General features: G+C 46.1%; 1 protein-coding gene across 1 annotated transcript in view; it reads right to left on the bottom strand.

Annotated features, from left to right (window-relative positions):
• ERCC6 (ERCC excision repair 6, chromatin remodeling factor) overlaps positions 1–23,144 on the bottom strand; it is a 921,458-nt gene that overhangs the window by 383,169 nt on the left and 515,145 nt on the right. Inside the window, exons 9-10 of the mRNA XM_069611154.1 lie at positions 20,961–21,131; positions 13,246–13,422 (exon numbers count right to left, since the gene is read on the bottom strand). Of these exons, the coding sequence (XP_069467255.1) occupies positions 13,246–13,422; positions 20,961–21,131 (348 nt within the window). The remainder of the gene's footprint in view (positions 1–13,245; positions 13,423–20,960; positions 21,132–23,144) is intronic.

Raw genomic sequence — 23,144 nt, 5'->3', positions numbered from 1 at the left:
CTTGCTCTTGCTCTAGTGGGGGACGCCTCCATCACCCTTCTGCTGCCATAAGGAATAAGGCCTCGGCAAAAGCAGAGGTGGGGCTATTGCAAGAGGTTCCTAGTGATTGCATCGAATGCAAAAGCTTCGAATGTAAACCATTGAAAAAAATGCATCAAAAACATGCATTTAAGATCAAAAAAATGTAATGGGGTGTCCCGCAATCCCCTGTTTTTTTACCCCTTAAAACCCCTTATAGTAAAAATAAAAAAACTTTACCTACAAAAAAATGAATTTTTTCAATGCATTTTTTCAATGCTTTTGCATTCGATACTATATTTGATGCAATGCCTGGATACCATTGCAAGACACGCGTGGCCTCCATTTTGTGTGCCCTCGACTCCATCTTTGGACTAGGCCGCAATTCGGCACTACTAAGTCTCCTCTCCCCTCAGCAGCGTCGCGCACAGCGAGCACTAACCGCCCCCACATTTTCTGTGCATCCCAAGTGCCTTTCTTACGGATGCGCTGCAGCTAACTGCTACAATTAAAATTATGTATCTTATCACTCTTCCTTTGAGATCACTGTCCTGTGTGAGAACCGGTCCGAACCATGACTCGTAGCTCATCAATGTCCACAAACCTGCTCCTGCACCTCTCACCCTCGCTGTTGGAAAATTACTGCTTGTGTAACACTGTGCACTCCTAAGGTATTCTCTTGATGTTAACAGAAGTGTGCCCCCACTGTGCTAACCACCCCAGAGTGCCCCCAATAAACCCAGACCCCTGTCACAGTATATCCTGTCCTAAACTAACGTGTCACTCCATTCCCCTCCTTGCCCTGATGTGCCAGACCAGCCTAGTCCCCAGGTTATCGCAGAAGGCAAGCCCCCTGCACCCCTCACCTTAGGAATGACCCAATGTAAGACAATACAATCATGTGTGTGTAGTTTACAGGTCTCTAAGATTTGTAAAATGTATATTGATGCTCATTGTTTATTGCATGTCCAGAATAAGTGTGTAGAACAGTTTAGCCAGTTCGACCGCATCTTCAACCTGACCCATCCTTCACCTCGCCCGGACCGGTCCAGTTGAACCACATGGCGCCTACCCTCCCGCCAACGCAGCCACCAATCCTGGGAAGCCACCCCCTAAAGGCACCTATGTATCCTTGCTTTGCAACCAATGAAAATGTAACTTGTAACCCTTATAGCAAAGGTCATTGTGGACGCTATATCGCTTTATAATCCGTTGCATTGTAATGGTTGCCAGTTTGCTCTCGAGGCAGCAGAGTTCTCTGGATGCAGAATATCATATAAATCTTTTACAACCTCGCAATCAACTCTCGTGGTCTCATTCCCTACTGGGATGTGTCCTTTATTCTGAGTTTTACTGGTATTGTGGGGAGTGAGTACTTTCAAAAGCAAGACTTAGAGGTTACTTATTTAAGAAGGCACGCAGTTTATTCAAGTTACGTGAATCCTATATATACACTTTACAGCATGGCAGAATATAGCTAAGGTAAGTAATAACTTTTTGTAACTATTCACTCAGAATTTAAAGTTACCAACTAACTCTGTTACAAGTAAGTACACTTGTTTTACTTTGGTTTTACTTTAAAAGGCAGACCCCTTAAATCATACAGCCCTTCCCAATTCTCGTACATGAGTTCTCTCAGAGGCAAAAGAGGGACCCTAGTGGTCTAGGAGCCAGCAGTAGGCAGGGTCTGATGAGGCTCAGTTGCAGGTAAAGTCAGAGTTCCAGAGGCAGACTGGGTAAACAAGCAAGTAGTTCACTTTTAAAGTTAGTTGAGGGTCCAGGGGCTTCACAGAAGACACCATAGGAGGAGAACAGCAGTAGGCATGGGTGAACTGGATGGGTGGCCTCCCCAGCACAGCAGCACCCCAAGGATCCACAAGAATCACTCAGGCTTAAGGTAAGTAAATACCCAAGCCAGCACAGTACCTCATCAGTGAAGAGCTCAAGCAAGGAGACTTTAGAAGCTGCAGCCAAAAACCTAATCGTTAAATTCCTTTAACAAGAAGATTTAAGACTAGACTATGTAAGGAATTTTGCAGCACTTTTGCAGCAGGAATCACAGGGAAGCCTCTAAACAAGATGTCCTTCACATGGACTATTCAGCACAGAAGAAAAGGATGCCAAAGGAGGGATTTCAGGATCTGCAGCCAAAAACCCAGGCACTGAATTCCTTGTCAGGAGGACAGAAGACTGGACCATGGATGGGCTTTTTCAGCAGAGATCGACACAGAGGGCTTCATGTAAGGGTTTCTTCTGGGCTGCACATGGCTCAATGGATTTGGCGCCTTTACAGGAGCACATAAAACAGTATATCGCTGGTCGGATTCTCATCGTTTGCAAGGTCCAGCACTCTGGTGAGGGAACTTTCTGGACTTGAATCGTGCCTCTGGAGATCCACCAGGATGCCCATGAAGTTTCAGCGAGTTTCAGAATTCAGAAGACGGTGCACAGCCAGATGGCTCGAGGTCATAGGGTATTGGGGTATTGCAGCCCTGCAAGGTCGCAGCACGACGTGGGATTGCTCAAAATGCAGGTCTTCTTGGGTCTAGTGGGTCACATCAGGCTCTAGGTCGGGGTTGTCCGTTTTGGGATCCCCAGGTCGGTTGAAGGAAGGGCTACAGCAGGCTCTGGTTACACAGCAGGCTCTCCGGTTGCTGGAAATCGTCTCACCTGCGGTTTCTTCACCTTCCTCTTTGGTTCTGGTTCCAGTGATCGACTACCTCTTCAGCTTCCAGGATCGGACTGTTATGCATGAACCCAGCCAATCAGACAGCCTTCCAACATTCAAACTTGGGGGATTGGCAGTCCTTTCAGGACAGCCAGCCTCCCAGTTTGAGCTGAATTCTCGCAGTCAGGCTGGAAGCAAGGAGCTGTGGAGTTTTGGACTCTTGGAGCCTGGGTGGGAAATCCACAGGATTCCCACTGAAGATAAAGTTAACACAAGGAATTCCCCGCCCTGGATGTCAGGGGAAGGAACAAGAAGGGACAAGAAACACTAAAAAGGCGGGACAAAAAAAAAAGACGGGTGCAATTCTGGTAAATTGGGCACCCAATGGGTGCCTTTACCGGGGCGGAGTGTGGCAGGAGTGTGTTGCTTGTGGACCTTGCTGAGCTGCAGTGTTTCTACCAGCTCCATTATTGTGGCAGGAGCAGAATAGCCAAAACCTCTGGCTAGACGCAGAGCGTCAGAGTGTGGCAGGAGTGTGTTGCCTGTGTTTCCTGTGGGCCGTGGAGCAGTGGGTAGGCGGATATGTCTGGAAGAACTGGCAACCCGCTGACCCGTGCCCAGTTGAGGCGAGCGGAGCGCGGCGAGAACACTGCAGGAAGAAGAAACCATCATTTGAGAGGAAGTGAGGAGAGTCCCAGTTCATCCAGCTCACCCTCCTCCCCCCCCGCGCCCGCACCCGCCCCTGCAAAAATGGATGGCGGGGGTGACTCGCGCTTCACCGGAGGGAAAGTGGATGAGCCTCGGGTGGAGGGGGGGGGGGGCATGAGGCGATTAACAGTGCATGTAATAGACAGAGATTTCGACCCTCTTCGTCTAACCCTGGAGCCTGGCAGAGTCACTGAAAGCGAAGCACCGGAGGACTCGCCCCTCCCCTCGTGCTCAACCGAACAGCCTGAACTTCGAATTAAGGCGGTAAAGGCAGTGCCCACAAATAGTCCATCTGCTCAAAGCCTCAATGAAGCCCAAGGAAAGCTGCTGAAAAATTAGCCTAAACTTGCTGTGAGTGGAAAACCAGCGCCTGGAGCTGAAGGAGGCTCGTCAATGCTTGCGTCGTCAGGCAGCGAAGAGGAGGAGGCGGCGGAGTTATAGGTGGTGAGGAGGGGGCGGAGCTAGTGTCAGGCCGCGAATTACACAACACGCCAGCAAAAGATCGATGTAAATTTATGGACAAGAGAGATGCTGTCATACAGCCCGCATTATGTGATGCAGAAATACAAACTGAAAGCGAGGTTGTGACAGACGCCGAAGACATGAAGGAAATGGGATCTCATCCTCGTCATTGCCATCAGTGCCACATAAGGCAAACATAGATTCATTGAAGGTGCTGGTGTGGAAGAAGGTGGAGAAATCTGGGAAAATTGCAACAGAGAATGTAAATTTGGCGAGGGAAAATGCCAAAAAGCTAGCAGAAAGATTATTCACTCACAGAGGCTATGAGAAACACAGTTGACGGCATCGCCACAATTTACTTCAAAAGCTGCCCAGATAAGAACAGGTTTAGCCGAAGACAGTGTGGTTTTCGCTCAAAATTTTGTTCGAAGACTGGCCCAACAGCCCAAATGAGCGTCCAAAGGCCCTCGAATAAAAAAAGAAAATCAGTGGGCATGGCGGCTCACACAAGAGCAATCATCTTCTGCGGAGTCTGAATGGAGTAACCCCATTGAAGCTGGGGATCCAATGCTCCGCCAAAGGATGCATCTAGACCCATAAACGATCGAATAGAGGGTGAAATATGGTCGTCAGCTTCCGCATTCTGTTTGCAATACGAGAACCCTGTAAATCATGATACTCAACCACGATGCAACTCGATCGCAATAGCGGACCAAGTGCTTAGAGATCTAATGAAGCCGAATGCAATGATGGCGGTGCCGTCGTCATCAATCAGCAGACCTCAAATGTCGCATGAAGTGAGCAAAACAAATGATGCCAACAGGACAGTAACTGCTTCAACAACGGCTGATCCAAGCCACCAAATGGTAAAGGTGAATGAGGTACGAAATGATGGCCATCCAAAAAGGACTCGCAATGAAGCTTGCTCCGAGAGCGAATTCTGTCATTCGAAGAAATGCTCCAAAAACGTGATCCTGGAGGATAATATTTCCAAGCAGCAGAACGGAGCAAGATGCCCGCTTCAGAGGGATGTAACATCATCCACATTAACCACTGAGACTGAATCTGAAAGGCCAACGGGTTGTCAGTAGAAGGAGAAAATCTTAAATCGGTTATCCAGGAAAGAACGTAATGGGATGATGGCTTCTACTGCAGTAATAGAAAAAGTAGTGAATGAACTACGCCCGATCCTAATGTCAGCAACTACGATTGCAGTAGCTCCCCTCACAAAACTATATGAGCAGTTAAATGACACCTGTAAGGACCAAAACACTTTGATTGCCTTATTAAATGCAAAATTGATAAAACTGGAAGGTAATCTGTTGGAAATGGCCTTGCAAAACAAAATGAATCGCCGCGTGAACGAGCAATCGACATCTGCCCTGAAGGAAGCGCTGAAAAGTAATGCTGAGGACAAACGTCTATTAGCAGAAGTCACAAAACAAGCATTGACAATATTAAATAAGGAGCAGGATAGAAGAGTAGCGCTTAGCAGCACCAAGTACTGGGCGGTAAATGTCAGTATCACGAGCTGTCCTCTCCCAAGGCAGGATCTCATACGCAAAAGAGTCGAAACTTTCTGGAACAATCTTATGATCCAGATCCCACTGATTCAACGCCACGCGACACACAGGAGAGTAGTGCTGAAGCCAACGAATGTGGAACAAAGCCCGACTCAAGAAACACAAGCATCGACAAGGAGAGTTTAGAGAATGGCCCTAAAAGCCAAACCTCACTGGCAAAGGATGATCAGAGGGGACCAGAAGCCAGTAGTGACTCCAGCGGAGATTCGAGTGTGCCGCCAGGGCTCCCTGTTATCCCCGTAGAGGAGGACACGTCTGATATTCCAACAAAGGGATCTAATCTCTCAACAAGCCTAACGCCAGTGACCAACAACATAAAGCCAGAGAGCGTGGAGTGTGACACAACAGGAAATCTGCTCCCAAACCAGTCGCTGCAAAAATACCAACGAACCCGAGTGGTATGAGATATTTAAAAAACCTCATACCACAAAACAAGTTAAGGAAAATAAAAAAGGCAAATGGAGGGAAAATCAAGCAAGGCAAATGTAAAAAGAAAACAAAAAATATGACGATGCTGAAGAATAAAAAGGCAAAAAGCACATTGAATTTCTTTAGAAACATTAAAGCCTTGAATGTAACAATCAATAATACTGAACCGAACAGGGAAGCTGACATTAGGAAGAGTGTTGAAGATCAAAAGAAAATCGGATCGCCGAGTGTGAAGGCACCACTAGCCATATGTGATCAGAACAAGGGGATGGTCGAGGGTAGTGATCAAGACCGATGCGGAGGAATTGATGAACTTGTCAATGTACAGCATCCATGATGAGCTAGAAGCAGAAACGACAAAAGATGAGGAGCTGGCGACCCCGAAAGAGCTCGAGAATGAGTCACCGCCTGGGACGAAAATGCCAGAGACCGTCAATTTGAAGGCTGAACCAGCATCAAAAAGAATGATTAGATTAATAGTATCACCGGAAAAACCTAAAGATACACAGACAAGTGAAAGTCAAGTAGACTCTCAGAACGAAAAACCCTTCTACACGATTGAAGAAAAATTGAAACGAAGTCTGTGGAAAATGAGTTGGAGTCTCAAAAGAACTTTAAAAAGTCAGCCACTAGTGGGAAATCAATGCCAGAACAATCTACAAAAGAAATATCATCGCAAGAGCGTAACAAAACCCCTGCCGCAGTTGCAGTATACAGAGATGTGATCCGGCAGACGACACAGCGACCGACAAAGTTAGACAACCAAGATTCTGAACAACTAAAGAGGGCAGGTTTGCCCTATAGACTTCTGATCGAACGAATTGAGTCAGAAAAGGCCGATACGCTGATAAATAGAAATCTGGTGTTACAGCTTTTCCACTTTACTCCAGCCCTGTGGGCGATCAAGTGCTGAAATCAAGCGTGTAGAATTGCTAAATGATTTTGGCCGAGCAAGTGCTTTGCAATACATTGATTCACTAAAGATCACAAAACAAGTGATGATGTGTGAAAGACTTCTAAGCAAAGCCGGATTTCAGATATACGAAGTGGACAATGCTTTATCGTCCCTGACAACATCCCCCCCTCCCGAGCAAGCCAGCTACGAAACTGAACCTAAAACGTCATAACACAGAAAAGAGTGAGATCCAGAGCAAGGAAATTGAGAAGGAGCAAAGTAGGGGGCGATGTGCTTGCCTCATGTGGAGATCTTAAAGTAAAAAAAAATGAAATTACAGTGAACAATCCTCAGGCGGCTCTCAGTGCTAACAGCTCAGCAAAAAACAGCGAGTGTACCAGGGGAGATTAAATAAATTGGACTTAGCTAGCAAAGGCTCTAAATGAATCTCTGCAAAGCTAATGCCAAGACAAAACAAATCAGGTTACATTGGAAACATGGAACACCAGGGGTTTTTCACATTTAGCAGCACGTTCAGCTGAAGTACTTAGAACATGTGACATATTATATTTTCAAGAGACGTGGTTGTCTAAATGCCACTGTATAGAAGGTTTTGAAGTTGCCATGAACCCTGCCATGGTACTGAAGAAGGGTCCCCCAATGTCGGGACAGCTCATATTAGTAAACCGCAATTGTGCATTTGGTATCCAATCTACGAGAAATCTTTCACCAAATATCCAATATGCAAAATTGGAGTCAAATCCCACGACGAGTATAGAGAAAAAAGTGGTCCATATTTTCAATATTTACTGGAATCATCAAGACCCGAATCAAGAAAATCTAATGGATGAGTCACTGGACGCAGTGATAGCGTGATGGCGAATACTTCAGACATGAACATGGTGCTATGCGGTGACCTTAATCTGAAATTAATCGACATAGAGGCAAAGAAACCAGGGAACTGGAAAGCACCAATAAATGAATCAAAAATGAAAAGAACATGGCTTGAAGAAATGAATGATAGATCACTGAATATGATGAATGGGAATACAAGTGGAGACATCCCACCTGTTGAAACATGGGAGAGAGGGACCCAAAGGTCAATATTAGACTACTTCTTTCTATCTGAAGTAATGTCAGCAGAAACAACAATGCTAAAAGTGATAAAGACCTCGAAAGCGACCATAACTTGGTGACCCTGACCTGGAAGCACACAATCCCTCTGGAAAGAAAACAGTGGAGTCAAGAATTTGAACTTGAGCCGGGACAGAATCACCTAAGAATGATAGCCAAAGACATAACAACGCTGGCGGAAGCGATAAAACCTCAACCCGGGTCACATAACGAATACTTGACAGAGTATCGCGTCTTCATGGAAATCTATAGAGTCAAATCCAAAGGCCTGTGGAAACCCCAATATAAGAAACACAAATTTGATGAACAACTTGCTGAAAAGAAAAGAGATTTAAGGAAAAATTGCTGAAAAATTCAAAGAGAAAATAAGGAAGCTCAGAATCAAAGAATAAGGTCTTTAAAGAACAAATACCGGAACTGGGCGAAAATCCATCGAGCTACGTTGGAGCAAAATGATGCTGAAGTAATGCTGAAGACCCTAGCGCAAAGAAAATTCCAGCGGTTTCTAGTCGCTGATGAGTGAAGGTAACAGTCTGCAGAAGGCGTGGATTAAGAACATGGTCAATGAAAGCCAATGGGAAGCTCATTAAAGCCGTCTATTTGAGAAAAAAATTACCACCAAGTCTCCAGAGTTCACAATGACACAACCATGGGCTCTAACATTTGCACGTGAAGATATAAAAGAGTGCATCCAAAAATTTAGTGCTTCCCGAGCGGCAGGCCCGGATGGCCTATCAAACCAGATGCTGAAAGGAAACATCCAAGAGTGGACAGAGTTCTGCGATACGCTATTCAAAAATATAATACAGGAAGGGCGAATACCACTTACATGGAAAGAGGGCATAACAGTACCCATCTTCAAAAAAGGGTGCCGAATGGTGCCAACGAATTATCGGCCGATAGCCCTATTAGATGTGGTGGGAAAGTTTTTTGCCACCATGTTATTATGGAAGCTGTCCGTTTGGCTGAAAACAACCAAAGCCACCGATACAAGACAAACAGGGTTTGAAAAGGGTGCAGCCTGAACCTCCTCTTGCTCAACCTGCTAAAAATGGAGGCTATCCGTGCAGGTCGAAAAGTCTACCTTGCATAAATTGATCTCGCCCACACGTTTGACGGCATGGACCGTGAAACCCTATGGTCGAATCTAAAAAGCGTGGATGTCCCATCAGCCTCATACTGGCGATAAAAGAATTATACTCACAAACCACGGTAAAGATCCGTCTAGATAACCAAGGTCATCTCTCAAAGGCAATACCAACCGCCCGTGGAATAAAACAAGGGTGCCCATTGGGTGCAATGTTATTCAATTTCTACATTTCCGAAGTTGGAAAAGCGTTTGGTATGTAAATCAGCTGGATCCTGTACGCAGACGATATCGTGTTATTAGATCTTACACTGATAGGCCTGTAACGGAAAAACTCACAGCACTGAAGGCCTACACCGAGAAGATTGGATTAGAAGTTAACACTGCAAAATCAGAGATTCTGATTCTTGAAAAAGGAGGACCCACTAAAAAATGTTGTTGCACTTAGGGAGATGAACATCTAAAACAAGTGAAGTGCTGTATATATCTGGGAATTTACATCAACTCAAGCATATGCGACGAACCAATGGCAAACAAAATGTTAGGCAAATGCAAACAACTAACAGCACAAGCGATGGTGATACATAACAAATATGGGACATTTTCATACAAGCCTGTGATTAATTTCTATAAGAGCAAGGTAGTACCACAACTAACCTTTGGGGCTGGAAGCATGTTTGGTTGTTCCCATGAGATTTGGTCCCGATGTGAGGGCATGTTCTGGAAAAAAATACTGCAAATACCACCAAGTTACCCAACGGCTTTTGCCCTATATGAAGTAGGCATGGTGACCCTGAATGCCAAAATCATGTGGAATATGTTATCACTATATGGTAAGGCGATTGAAATCGCAGTACCCGAATTTGAGTTACTGGCTGATCAGGAAACAACGTGGACCCAGCCTACACTCCAACAATGGAGACAAATCTGCAGAAAGATCCTGCATGATATAGGGACTGATGTCAAGACGCTAATAACCAACCCAAAAGCAGTAAAAAAGAAACTCCTTGAACATGACTGGATCAGAACATTGGAGAAAAGAAGATCCCATATATGTATGGAAAATACTCCAGTCGAAGTAAAGGGGTTCAATCAGATATTCCAATATATGGAAGTGTTTCCGTGTAAATTCCTAAGAAGAAACTATCTGAGATTCAGACTGAAACTGTATGAAATGAGAGACGTCAAACGTCACAGAAGGGATTTGCCTAGAGAGGACATGAAATGTCGTTTCTGTCAACATGAAGAGGAAACACTGACGCATTTGGTATTGTTCTGTGCAGAGTTTAAAGATCTAAGAACAAAATATTTGGGCCAAGAAAGGAGTTTTGTTGCAACATGTAGTGCTGAGGACTGGTGGTCACGTTTGCATTGCAGTTCCCATAAAAAATTGTCGCTTGCACTCACATTGTTCCTGCAACAGATGGAAAGTAAAATGACCAAAAAAGACTGATAAAATGACTAGCCAAAGTACATAAGTAGTACTCAGGCCACAACAAGAAAAAGATATGAATCCAGTGAAAACATAAGGAAGTAGCCGTAGCAAGGGCGGGAGAAATAGAAGAATCAAAAATGAAGAATTAAGGAATTTTAAGAAGTTGTGTATGACTATCTTTTTAGTTAAAGTTTTATGTTTTTCTTTTTTCAAACGTTTGCATAAACTAAATGAAAAAATAAAAAAGGTGCGCCGAATAAATAAAAAGGTTCACTGCCACCAGCCATTAAAGGTAAATTTGTCCTTGTAACATAAATGTTGTTACATTTAAAATGAGAAAGGGGATACTCGGTATCTGACCAGCACTCCACAGAAAAACTTGTCTATGAGGATAACTTTTATAAGACACTATGGAGAGTCTAACAAATGACTCCCATAAAAAGAGTAAAAAAGACTGAGCGTGGAAAAATGTTCCCACTCACTAAGGTATAGGGAAAATAATCTACCAGTCCAGCAAAATGTTCTGGGGTTGACAAAGGTCAGGAAGATTTATCATAGATATGAAAATCTTACCTAACAGCAGCATACCTTCGGACCACCTCATGAGTTGTGCTGCCTGCAGCTGAAGGTGTACTGCGTCTGCTAAATTGAGAAGATACCTTCATAGGTAAACTGTGCTGCACCACCACACATGGTGTGTCGCCTGCACAAATAATATAGTGATGTATGCCCACCATAGTCGAATGTGCTAATTTTACAGGAAAAGCAGTGCTGTTTCCCCCATACTGGTGTGTGCCGTCTGCAATTCCCGGGTGGTGCTGTATCCTCATAAAGTAAAATGTGCTATCTGGATTCATGAGATGCACCATTCTGCTTCCAATGATGCCGAAAAATCATAGCTCAATAACCTCTATGGTGATGTAATTTACCTGCACAGATGAGCAGGGAATTTATCCTTGCAGTAGGGACATAGGTCTTTAACCATAGCTCCGGCAAGAGACCCTGAAAGTTCTCAGTTTTGATATTGGATGAGAGCATTTGTTGAACTGGTTTACGGACTTCATTCCTGGCTAGGTCTACATCCAGGGCCTTATCTGGGATGAGACTCTGACATACCCCCTAAAAGCCCCATTACCCTGAGAGTAAGGGTCTCTCCCGAAACACACTCTTCCCTGAGAAAATGACTTTGTATGTTTAGTTGTGTGGGCTCCACTGGTTGGTGAAAGACATTTCCCAATGTGTGGCCCAAACTGCTGTATAACGAGGGATATTCCAAAGGGCACAACTTTGCTAATATCCAGTAACAATCGCACTGTCAAATGGTACACCGATATTGTCATATATGGTCATGGCTTCTGACTCAGAGGGGTAAGGGCTGCAAGAGCCAGGACAAAATCTGGTTCAGTATCGGAGCGAAAGTTGGTTTTGTGACAGGAATTTTAAGTGAAAGAACGGGAGGAACCTCGGGAAAGTTTTAATGTGACGATCCCCAGTGATAGGGTGGCCCCTTGTGATCAAAGGAAGAGAGTGCACCAAGCTCTGAATTTCCATATCAACTATGAGAGTCCACATCATTATTTAAAAAAGTTGGAGAGGACACTCTGCCAGACTGGCCAGGAACCGCTGCTTCCAAATAAATAAATACATATCAATCAATATAGTGCCAAAGCCCATTTTAAGCTCTGCAAGTGTCTGCTGACACCATAATCCTTAGCACCCAGAATCAATGAAATCATGCTCCCTTCCGCTAACCTGGTGGGTGCAATAGAGTTTCAAGGATACCCTATTTCCAGAGAAAGCCTTGCTGCTCATCCCTGCACTGATACGACAGCAAGCACTGGTAAATCACTGCCCAGTAGCCTTGTTATAAAAGTTCAACAACCACAAACTTTGAAAGTATCACTGGGATTCCTAGGAGCTCAACAAGTCTTACCTGAACTGCGATCACTGGATACCTAATGTGCATCCCCATTACCTTAATTGAAGTGGGGCCATACAGCACAAGTCCCTGTACCCAAATCTCAACAGTCATCTCAAGAGTGGCGCGTTCTCCAGGGCCTTTCAATCATCCTGCTGGGCTGTAGAACCTCCTTGGCACCACAGGATCAGTTGCTGCTCAACCAGAAAACTAGAATACCACTGTAGAACTGGTTTTACCAAGTTACAAAGTTTTCACAGCCAGCACTCAAGACCAACCGCACTTGTCCGATTGCGATCACAGGTCTATAGAACTAAGCCTTTTCTTTCATAGATCATATCCCACTCAGGATCAGGATCATATCCCACTCAGCCAACGAGAAGCTGATGTGCCTCTCACAATAATTCCTAGGAGAAACTAATTCCTGATTGAGTTGATATAGATCCTAAGGTACTCCTACTCCAGACATGCCGAGCCCAGAATTTGACATCCAAGCTATCTGTTTCACATTGGACAATGCTGTGACTCCTAACCAGTAGAGTTACTACAGTTTAACAATGAAATTAGTTTTCCTCCAAGTTTAGTTTACCTGAAAATTGTACAACAACATACTTATATTCTAAGAAGATAAAGTAAAATCTTTGTGTGGCCGTTGCCTTACTAAATATAAGAAGTGCCACAGTATATCTCAAACTGCTCTGCTCCGCTTCTACGAGTTGCCCTTGACTTCTCAGTAATCTATTAACACTAGGTAAGCCAGGGAGAGATGCATGAAACCCATTGCCCAAATTTGGGTCAGTACCTCCGAGCCCCTGAACACAGGGGATGGGAAAAACAGGCCTAACGCATACCTAGCGTGAATATAAAATACCATCTTGATGGTCAGAGATATGCATTAGGTACATTACTTGTACAGGTGAGGCCGTGCTGTATCCGCCCATGGTGATGGGGACGGAAAACTGTTCCATGAAGACAGGTAGGGTGCCCAGCTTCCCAGGGAAGACAAAGTCGAAGAGGGACCAGAGTTCCTTCAGGTTATTCTGCATGGGTGATCCAGAAAGGATAATTCGGTGTGGAGTGCGGAACTACAAGGGGAAAAAAAACAGTCTGAGGATTGTACAAAACTAGTACTTTTCACCAATCTACACCATCCACCCCAACAAGGACTACATTGAGAAGCTAAATAAATAAATGTGGTTAGGAAAAGGAAAGCAGACACTTCAACAGGTGAACTGAGAATTGGGTTACAGAAACTCAGGACTGGACCAGAAGTATGGTGGGGTGGTGGAAGAGAGGAGATTGTCCACTTAATGGACTGAGAACCGGAGTAAGGAACTACAGAGAGGGGAGTGGGAGAACAAGACCTTTAGAGACCCAGAGAATTCCACTCACCCTACTTATAAGTGGAGTATGGTACTGAAAAGAGGAGGGATACTTTGCAGACCTCTGTGCAGAACCGAAGTCCCCCAATCAATTTACTGCCCTTGGCCAAGTGCAGGCTAGCACACAGGCAAACAGTCTTTTGTAAAGAACTGAAGCAAACAAATCCCAGGTTCATTGCCAAGGCAAGTAGTAATTCTTCCTTTGGAAAACAGACAATTGTGATTTCCTGCCTCCCCTAACCCCACATGCCTATGTTCACAACTTTGGGAAACAATTATTCCTTCAACACCGTAGTGCCTTTGTTTTCTGTAGATGCCTAAGGAAGCAGTCTAGCCTTGAAATAGAACTGGCCCTGCTAACTGTACTGAGAGACTGTGTGTGATACTGCAGTGGCAGTATATGCCATAAGTGGGCTCCCACTCAAGCGTGTCAATGCAACACCACTGGATATGTAGTACAAAGGTCAGCACCATTGTGACAGATTCTGTCAATCGCTGCATTAAAGTGCATTGAAGCACAGTCTCACAAAGAAATTGATTTACTGCTAGAATGACACTGCCCGGGACACTGTTTCAATGCACTGACACCCGATGTGGCAAACCTACCATTGCAATTACCACGGTTTGCACCAAGTATGCTAGTGCAGGGATACAAAGTGGCAGAGAGCATACTTTCAGAGACTAACTTTTACCTGCATGGCAGTGGGTGACACTTCATATCAGTGCAGTAGAACAAGTTACTTACCAAACTGGTAACGTTCTTTCGACTGGATGTTTCTACAACGCATTCCTCATTTATGACATGTGATGTCCACAGCTGTGCTGCTTTGGAAATGTATTTTGTTTTTCGGCAGAGGGCGTCCTTGCTGTCAGGTCAATGTCCCTCGGAGGCCTCCGTCGAGGGTGACGTCATCGGATGTTATAAGTAGCACGCACGGCGCTCGTAGCCTCAGTTCATGTTTTCTCCCCCTCACAACGTGTGGCACACATGCCAAGAACACAGCCATGACTGCACTTAGCCTTGCGGGACGCAAGTTGTAATAGCATGGGAAATTCTTGCGAGGGGTAGGTTGGGAGGGCGATGAGGAATACGTTGGAGGAACATCCAGTTGAAAAAATGTTACCAGTTTGGTAACTAACTTGTTCTTCGAATGGATTGTGTCCGCCAACGTATTCCTCATTTATAACGGACTCCCAAAGCAGTAAAAATTATTGGAGGCGGGAAAAGAATTTAGACATACCCAATTAAATGGCAAATAAAAGCACTGCCTTGCCAAAGGCAACATCCTGAGCATGGGAAGTACCCAGGGAGCAATGCTTGACAAACATGTGTATAGAAGACCACGTTGCCGCATCACAGATATTTTTCACCGGCACCCCCCTCTGGAGGGCTGTGGAAGTAGCAATGCCCCTGGTCGAATGAGCCCGCAAACCCACAGGAGGGTCCTTAACAGCCAACCAATAGCATTCTGAAATAGTGAGGATAATCCACCTAGACAAGCTCTGCTTTGAAACAGCCCGACCTAAACTGTGTTCAGTATAACCCACAAAGAGCTGATCGTCCACTCTGATCTTTGACATTCTGGATAGATAAAAGCTCAAGGCTTTTCTGGGATCCAACCTATGAAGTCGTTCCTCTTCCTTACTAGGATGAGGAGGAGGGTAGAAAGCAGGGAGTTCCACCTTCGGACTCAAATGAAATTCAGACACAACCTTAGGGAGAAAGGACGGACGTACTCTCAGTACAACCCTGTCCTTGTGGAACAAAGTAAAGGGTGGCTTAGAAGAAATTGCCTGCCACTGGGCAAGAGTGCAAGGGTTCAAACGGAGCACCCATCAGAATGTTCAGCCCAAATTAAGGTCCCAGGCCGGCACCTGAAACGGCGACGACGGGAACACATTCGTGAGCCCTTTCAAAAACGGAACGATCAGTGGAATTTTAAAATAAGAACATTCCTCTGAAGAGCACAAAGATAGACAGCGCTTCCAAATAACCTTTAATGGTGCCCACCTGAAGACCCCTGTGGGCCATAGAAAGTAAGAAGGAGAGAACCTCCGGAATCGAACACTGAAAAGTATCCACATTCTTTCCTCTGCACCAGTCGCAAAACTTACGGCAGCGGTACAGGGACTTTGATGCGTGCCGCCTAGCTGAAAGCAACACCTCCATCACGTCATCCGGGAGGTCCGAATCCCTATATCTCACCATGAAGGTTGAGAGTCTTGACCACTGGATGGAGAACCCGACCTTCCTCTCGCGAGAGAAGATCCTCTCTGTGGGGAATACTCATTGGAGGACAGATGGACAGGTCTAGAATGTCCGGGTACCACACTCCCCTGGCCCAATCCAGAGCAATGAGGATAATGCAGGACCCAAACCATTGCAACCTCCTGAGAACTTGAGGGATGACGGGAATCTGAGGAAACGCGTACAGAAGCGGGAAAAGCCACTCTACGACGAACATGTCTCCCAGAGCTCCTCTCGGAGGAAATTCCCGTGAGCAGTACCTTTCGCACTTCCGGTTTGCCCCGGTCGCGAACAGGTCCACCTGAGGGGTTGCCCAAAGGGCGAACATCTCTTGAAGGACTTCTTGAGCTAACTCCCACTCGTGGGAGACCGAGCTCTGCCTGCTCAGAGCATCCGCCGTCATGTTCTCCTTGCCGGCCAGATGAATCGCCGAAAGGGACATACTCTGGCTCATTGCCCAGAACCAGAGCTGCATTGCCTTCCTGCACAGAGGTAGTGACCTTACAACCCCTCTCTTGTTGAGGTACTGCATAGCCACCGTGTTGTTCGTCATTATTAGGACATTCTTCTCGTGTGCAGACGGCAGGAAAGCCTTCAGTGCTAGCCTGATGGCTTTCAGCTCCAACAGATTGATGTGAAGTCTGGACTCCGATGGAGACCAACGACCACTGATGGACAGATCGTCAGCATGACCTCCCTACCGTGTCAGGGAAGCGTCCATCACCACTGTGACATACGGCCATGTTTGCCAAAAAGGCTCCCCTTTCATCAGATTTGCCTTGTAGGCCCACCACAGAAGGTCCTGTATGACTGATAAAGGAACACGAAGGAGATCTGACATCTTGCCCGAGAACTGAGACCACTGAGTCCGTAGCGCCCACTGAAGGGATCTCATTCTCAAGCGGGCCTCTAGCACCAGAAAAATGCAGGATTCCATGAGGCCGAGTAACCTTAAGAATTCAAAAGCCGGAAGACTCTGGGCTTGTTGAAATTTTGTGACCATCTGAAGAATGTGATGAGCCCTCACCTTGGGTGGTGAGCACATCCCCAAAGAAGTGTCCAAAACGGCCCATATGTACTGGAGCCGCTGGGATGGTGTCAAATGAGACTTCTTGAAGTTGAGGGAGACGCCTAGCCTGTGAAGGGAGTGGCAGGTGACGCTGAGATGATCCAAGGCTTGTTCGGGAGAACGCACCCTCATCAGCCAATCATCCAGGTAGGGACAGACGTGAATCCCCCCCTTCTCCTGTGATATGCTGCCACCACCACCATGAGCTTGGTGAAGACCCTCGGGGCAGAGGTGAGCCCGAAAGGCAGTACCCGAAACTAGTAGTGGGATCCGCCAACTGCAAACCTGAGGTATTTTCTGTGCTCGAGATGGATCGGCACATGAAAATAAGCATCCTGCAGGTCCAATGACACCAACCTATTTTGAAGTTGGTGAGCCTGAAGGATCTGAGAAAGAGTGACCATCATGAACTTGTCCTTAATGAGGAACTTGTTCAAGCATCGTAAGTCCAAGATGGGTCTCAGTCCCCCATCCTTCTTGGGTATCAAAAAAGAAGGAATACCAACCCTTGCTCGACTCTGCCGCAGGCACCGGTTCTATAGCGCCTTTCTCCAACAGGGCGAAAATCTCCTGCAACAGGAGCAGATCCACACTCTTAGAGGTTTCCGGATTGTCGCGAGTCCATTGGAGAAAAGGATGGCAGTATTCGTGGGGGATCGTATCCAGAGCCCACGCATCTGAAGTATTGGCTCGCCATTCTTCGAGATGCTGCGACAGCCTGCCCCCCACCAGAGAACCATGAGCCAGGACCTCAGAGTTGTTTAGATGCGGCAACAGCAGTACCAGAAGGCAAAGAGTCACTGCCTGAGCTGCTTTGGCACCCCTACCTTGTCCACCAAGAGTGCCTCTACGGAGGGCCCTTTGACTGAGCATTCCTTTCACCTTTCCAAAGGAGGAGTAATAGCGAAAAGAACCACCCCTATATTGTTGTCCCCTAGGACGAAAAGGCAGAGGTTGTCAGACAGCCGCGTCCAAAGATTTGGCGGCCGCCTTGGAGGTCTGCAACTTTTGAAGACCCTTGTCAGCCTTGCTGCCAAAAAGATGCGACCCCTCAAAAGGCAAGTTGAGAAGATGGGCATGCACATCAGGTGCAAAACCGGAATTCCGCAACCACGCACATCTGCGCATGATGGGGCTCGTAGCCATGGACCTTGCGGCACAATCTGCAGTGTCCAACTCAGATTGATGGGATTCACACATGGCATCCTTGCCATCTTTCACAATAGCTAGAAAGCCATCCCTTTCTTCCCCTTCGGGAATATGCTCAGCCGCAAGCAAAATACAATTCCACAGTGTGTGCGAAAACTTGGCCAAGGCACAGGTGGAGTTGGCAGATTTCAGGGCCATACTCCCAGCAGCAAATACCTTGCAGGTGCATCCATCCATGCGTTTATCGTCCCTATCCGGAGGGATGGTAGGGTACGCTGCCTGCTTAGAGGTGGCCGTAGCCGCCTGAACCACCAAACTTTCGGGAGTGGGGCGAGTGGAGTGGTATCTGGGGTCGCAACTGGATGGGCAGCATTTCTTCGACAAAGACTTATTAACTGCCGGAATAGACTCCGGGGAAGTCCAAGTAGCAGCCACCCTTTTTTGTAAGGCCACATGAAAAGGCAAAACCGGGTCAGTGGATGATCCAAGATGTCAGTGAGATCATCCTGATCAAACTCAACCTGAAGCCTGGACCACACCATGTACTCAGCAACTCTCAACATCAGTCTCCTATATGAGGACCTGGCATGCTCACCAAGCTCTGGTTTCCCAAACTCCATCTCAGGAGATGTCTCGAGGCCACTGGCATCATGTAAAGACTATCTCCGATGCTCAATCCGACTGTCCTCGTCAATGAGATATTCTGGAGCATTAGGCGTCCCATAAGGCAGACCAAAAGGAACAAATTCCTCATCAGACCTCTCCTCATCAACATCTTCCTCAAATATTTTGGAGGGACTAGAGAAACTCCTTCCTAGGGAGAGGAGTGCACCTCTTATCGGGAACAGGCTTCACAGATTTAGCAGGAGCCTTTCTTGGAGGTTCAACAGCAAATTCTGCCCAGCAGGCGACAATGGCGTCGAGAAAGGTGCCAAAGATCTCAAAGGTCTGACCCCATGTAAAGACCCGACAGACTCCCCCTACGGACATGGCGCTTATGGCGTCGAGACCTTCAACAGCTTCTCAGGCTTCAACGTTTTTGTGGGAGACGAAGACCTTGAACTGGATCTGGCACGTCTGAATCCTTGTCCGAACGGGACCTCGACGGCTCCCAATGTTTATCGCGCTGACTGCCCTGGCCCAAGGGCGCACATACATCGGACCGAGACCGTTCCTTGCCGGCTTCAACCATAGATGCGGATAGAACTGTGCCACGAGACTGAAAAAACTAATATTTGCTCCCGAAACGCCTCCCATTCCTGGGGGGAAGAGGATTTAGTGGGGCATGACATCTTTTTTGGAGAGCCGTCATCCGACGCCGACGAGGAAGGCTTCCAGGACCGCCTTGACGAAGAGGACGAGTGGCGCGAAACACTCCAGGATCTAGACCGTCTGAACATCTTCCGATAAGGAGACTCTCTCGACTCGTCGGTCGACATAACAGTTGATTTGGATTTACAGGGTTTGGAAACATGACCTACCTTCAATTTCCCCTTGCGGTCCCGCAAGGCCTTGGCAGTCAACGACTGGCACTTTGAGCAGTCATCCGTGGCGTGGTCCTCAACCAGGCAGTACAAGCAGATACGGTGCGGGTCCGTGATGGACATCGTGGACCCGCAGTCCAGACATTTCTTGAAGCCAGACCGCAGGGTCGTCGGGGTGAAAGAAAACGACATAATCGCACAATACCAAGTAGAAGACACGAGGCGTACCGAGTTCTCGAAGCAAACATATTTGTGGAAAAAACAGAACTGAGGCTACAGGCGCTGTGCGTGCTACTTATAACATCCAATGACGTCACCCTCGACGGAGGACTCTGAGGTACATCGACCCAACGCCATCGACGCAAGGACGCCCGCTGCGCAAAAAAAAATAAATTCAGAAGCAGCACAGCTGTGGACATCACATGTCATAGATGAGGAATACGTTGGAGAACATAATCCATTCGAAAGGTAGGTGTGGTACTGTGCCAGTTCCTGCAGTGACCGTGATTTTGTTGTAGTGGAATGTGGTGCATGATTTACTTTATTTCAGTGGTGTTGCATGTGGGAGTGTGCATGAATCCCTCAGCAGCACAAGGACTAGTTCTTGCTGGCTGAAATGCTGGTGAAGTATTAAAATGTTGAAACTGCAACAGTACATGAGGTAGCAATGGGTGCCTCAAGCTGCAATGAGATTGCAGTGCAGTCGTGAGCCACTAGGAGTGGCACATGTCCACTGTTGATTGCAACGGCAACTTGATCTCACCCCATTGCACTTGCTTTGAGGAGTTTGGTGCTGTTGCCAAGACAATGGTGGTGTTGTGCGGTCAACGGGCCTCATACAGTTGGGCTTTGGGTGACAAACAGCTCTTGGTGTTGATGGAAATAGCTATGTGTGCTCTAGGTCCCCATGAAGTGGGATCTAGTGCAGCCTCTAAACACAGTGAAGAGGGGACAGTCCATGGTTCGTGGGGCAGGAAGGGAGGGTTTGTGTGGCTCTTCGTTTTCAGTACAGTGCCGTTTGTTGCAGCACCTAGGTTTCAATGTAATGATGCACATAGAGGTTTCTACATCTCAGTACAGTTGGGGCCTGTGTAGACCTTGTGCATCAGCGGAGTGGGATTTTTGTAGTCTCCATCCTCCATTGCTAGTGTAGCTCTAGCTCTCAGTGGCATGCTTGTTCGGTGTGGCTTGCAGGCCTCAATGAAGCGCAATGCCCAAACATTTTGTAGTAGGACTTTGGATGGCCATTTAGGCCTGCTCAGCAAATCCTCTAGAGGGCTACATCACTCACCTGTTTACAGGCCATTGTTACAGCTGCATTAGGGTTCCGGATCTTGTGTCCCTCGTCCAGGATGACATAATGCCAGTCATAGCGCTGTATGCTCTCCTGCATGAGTCGCACATAAGAGTACGAGGTGATGAGTACACCGCTGTACTTTGCAATTTCACGGATCAAACTGGCCTGGAAACAAAAACAAGGCTCAATGACGATAGTGAGAATCTCAAGGGTAGGATACACAGCAACGGATGAACGCTGTTAAAAGTGCAATTCATTTTTCTTGTGTCATTAGGTAAGTGAAATAGAAAAATATTTGGACCTTGGTAAGGATTTCAATTATGGGTCCAAAGTTTTTAGCTACACCCCTGGGACCAGTACAAAATTATAGGAGTTGATTAAAAAAGTGTACAATTTGGTATAATCGGGCATTTAATAAGCCCTAGGTAGAAGCTCTTAACCGTTTACTGGATCTATCCAACACAATGAATGAACTTGGACCATCTCAAAGAGAAATAATTCTATGCAGTGGGGGTTCTAATTTTAAGGTCCAAGCTAATAGCAAGGCATACAAAGTAACTTGCTTCCTTAATTTGCCACATACACATAGCATACAATGTCTTACTCGCCAAGAGTCACTTGTCACTAGGCCAATCACGTATGAGAATGACAAGTGCACATTTTGGGGCCTGCTATGCAGTACCCAATTTGCCAAAGATCCATGCAGAAAAGTTAAAGAGACCACTCAAAAAAGAATACAACTGAGTGAGTAGTCACTGAAATAACTTTTGCACTACAAGTCCTTCCTTCATAGCAATGGGTTATTCTCTGCCAAGTACAGAATTCGTCTCTTATTTCACATTCAACAAGTCCAGACACTTCCTGACCCCTGAATGGGTCGGCACCAAACATACTTCTTAGTTCTTTAATCTAGATACAAAAGGTCAAATACTGATAGACAAAAGGACGGGTGAGATCTTTTATGAAGGAGCCGGTAGGCACAGGAGTCAGTCCACCCCCCCATACTAAAGGGGAGATTTAACAAAAGAATAGGCAACAACTTAGGGAAGAGGAACCAAGAACAACAGAAGGAAGGTCAAGCCAAAAAAGTTCTTGATTAGAATTGCAAGTATAATCGTAAATGCACTGCGTGTACTTCTTGGCATTGACTTTGTGGTTCATGTAAGCAGCAAAGACACTATTTTCGCAGGGAGCAGAATTACCGTCACATTTTGTTTGTACTGAAAATCTTAGCCAATACAGTTATTTGTTCTACATTGAGCAGTTCATATATAACTGGATCCCTTTTTGCTGGTGGGTGTATCTTCCTGTGCCTGTTATTTAGCCCTGATTGCATGATCTTCTTGCATTGATGCAAGCAATCATATACCATACGGTTCAACTAGACTATAGCCTCATTACGAGTTTGGTGGTATCTCTGCGGTAAATCTGCAGAGATACCACCAAACTGAATTACTGTTACTGCCACTTGGTCCAGTGAAAATTCTCCCAGATTACAAGTGGTGGTATGCAGTGTTAGTCCCCATTAATTGGAGTCCATTGGACACCATGGGGATTTCAGCAGAATTACTGCTGGCAGTAATTCACCCGATTCTGGTGTTTCTTTAGTGGAAAGGTGGCAGATTTATCTTCAGCCTTTAGTTGGAGGTGAATCCTCCACCTCTTCGCCAAACCCGTCATATGGCAGCACGGGAATGTGGTGGTAAAGTGGCAGTAATACAATTACCACTGTATTTTCCTGCACCACCATACTCTTAATGAGGCCCTATGTGCCAGCATTATAACTGTGGTAAACTGTTTTTCTTTCTTCCCGGCTGCTGTTCTTAATTAGGGCATCACCAAAGAGAGCATCCTATTCAGAGCTTTGGTCTAAAAGCATAATGTTTTCAAGAGCTTAGTTCAAATTGTCCGTGAGGCAGCCTTAAAGATTCCATCTTTGAACATGGGCTGCAATAAGTCCAAATGTGCACTCTTGGCATAGACTGCCAATGCAAATTTGCTTTAAAGGGGTAGAAGCCCTGGAGAAAGTGTTATTTCAGGATGCAATTAAGCATGATGTGGATATCTTCAAAGCCTGCTTTAATAAGGAAGGGCCACAATAAACAGCAAATCTATCTGAAGACAGCTTGTCCTCAAAGCTCCCTACATAAAACCTCGGCACTCTTCTGACATGCAGAT

This window comes from Ambystoma mexicanum, chromosome 8 (assembly GCF_040938575.1).
Source record: "Ambystoma mexicanum isolate Mex_15411 chromosome 8, UKY_AmexF1_1, whole genome shotgun sequence".
In the NCBI taxonomy this organism is placed as follows: Eukaryota; Metazoa; Chordata; class Amphibia; order Caudata; family Ambystomatidae; genus Ambystoma; species Ambystoma mexicanum.
The sequence above is the reverse complement of the archived record's forward strand: the minus strand, read 5'-3'. Positions and strand labels throughout refer to the sequence as shown.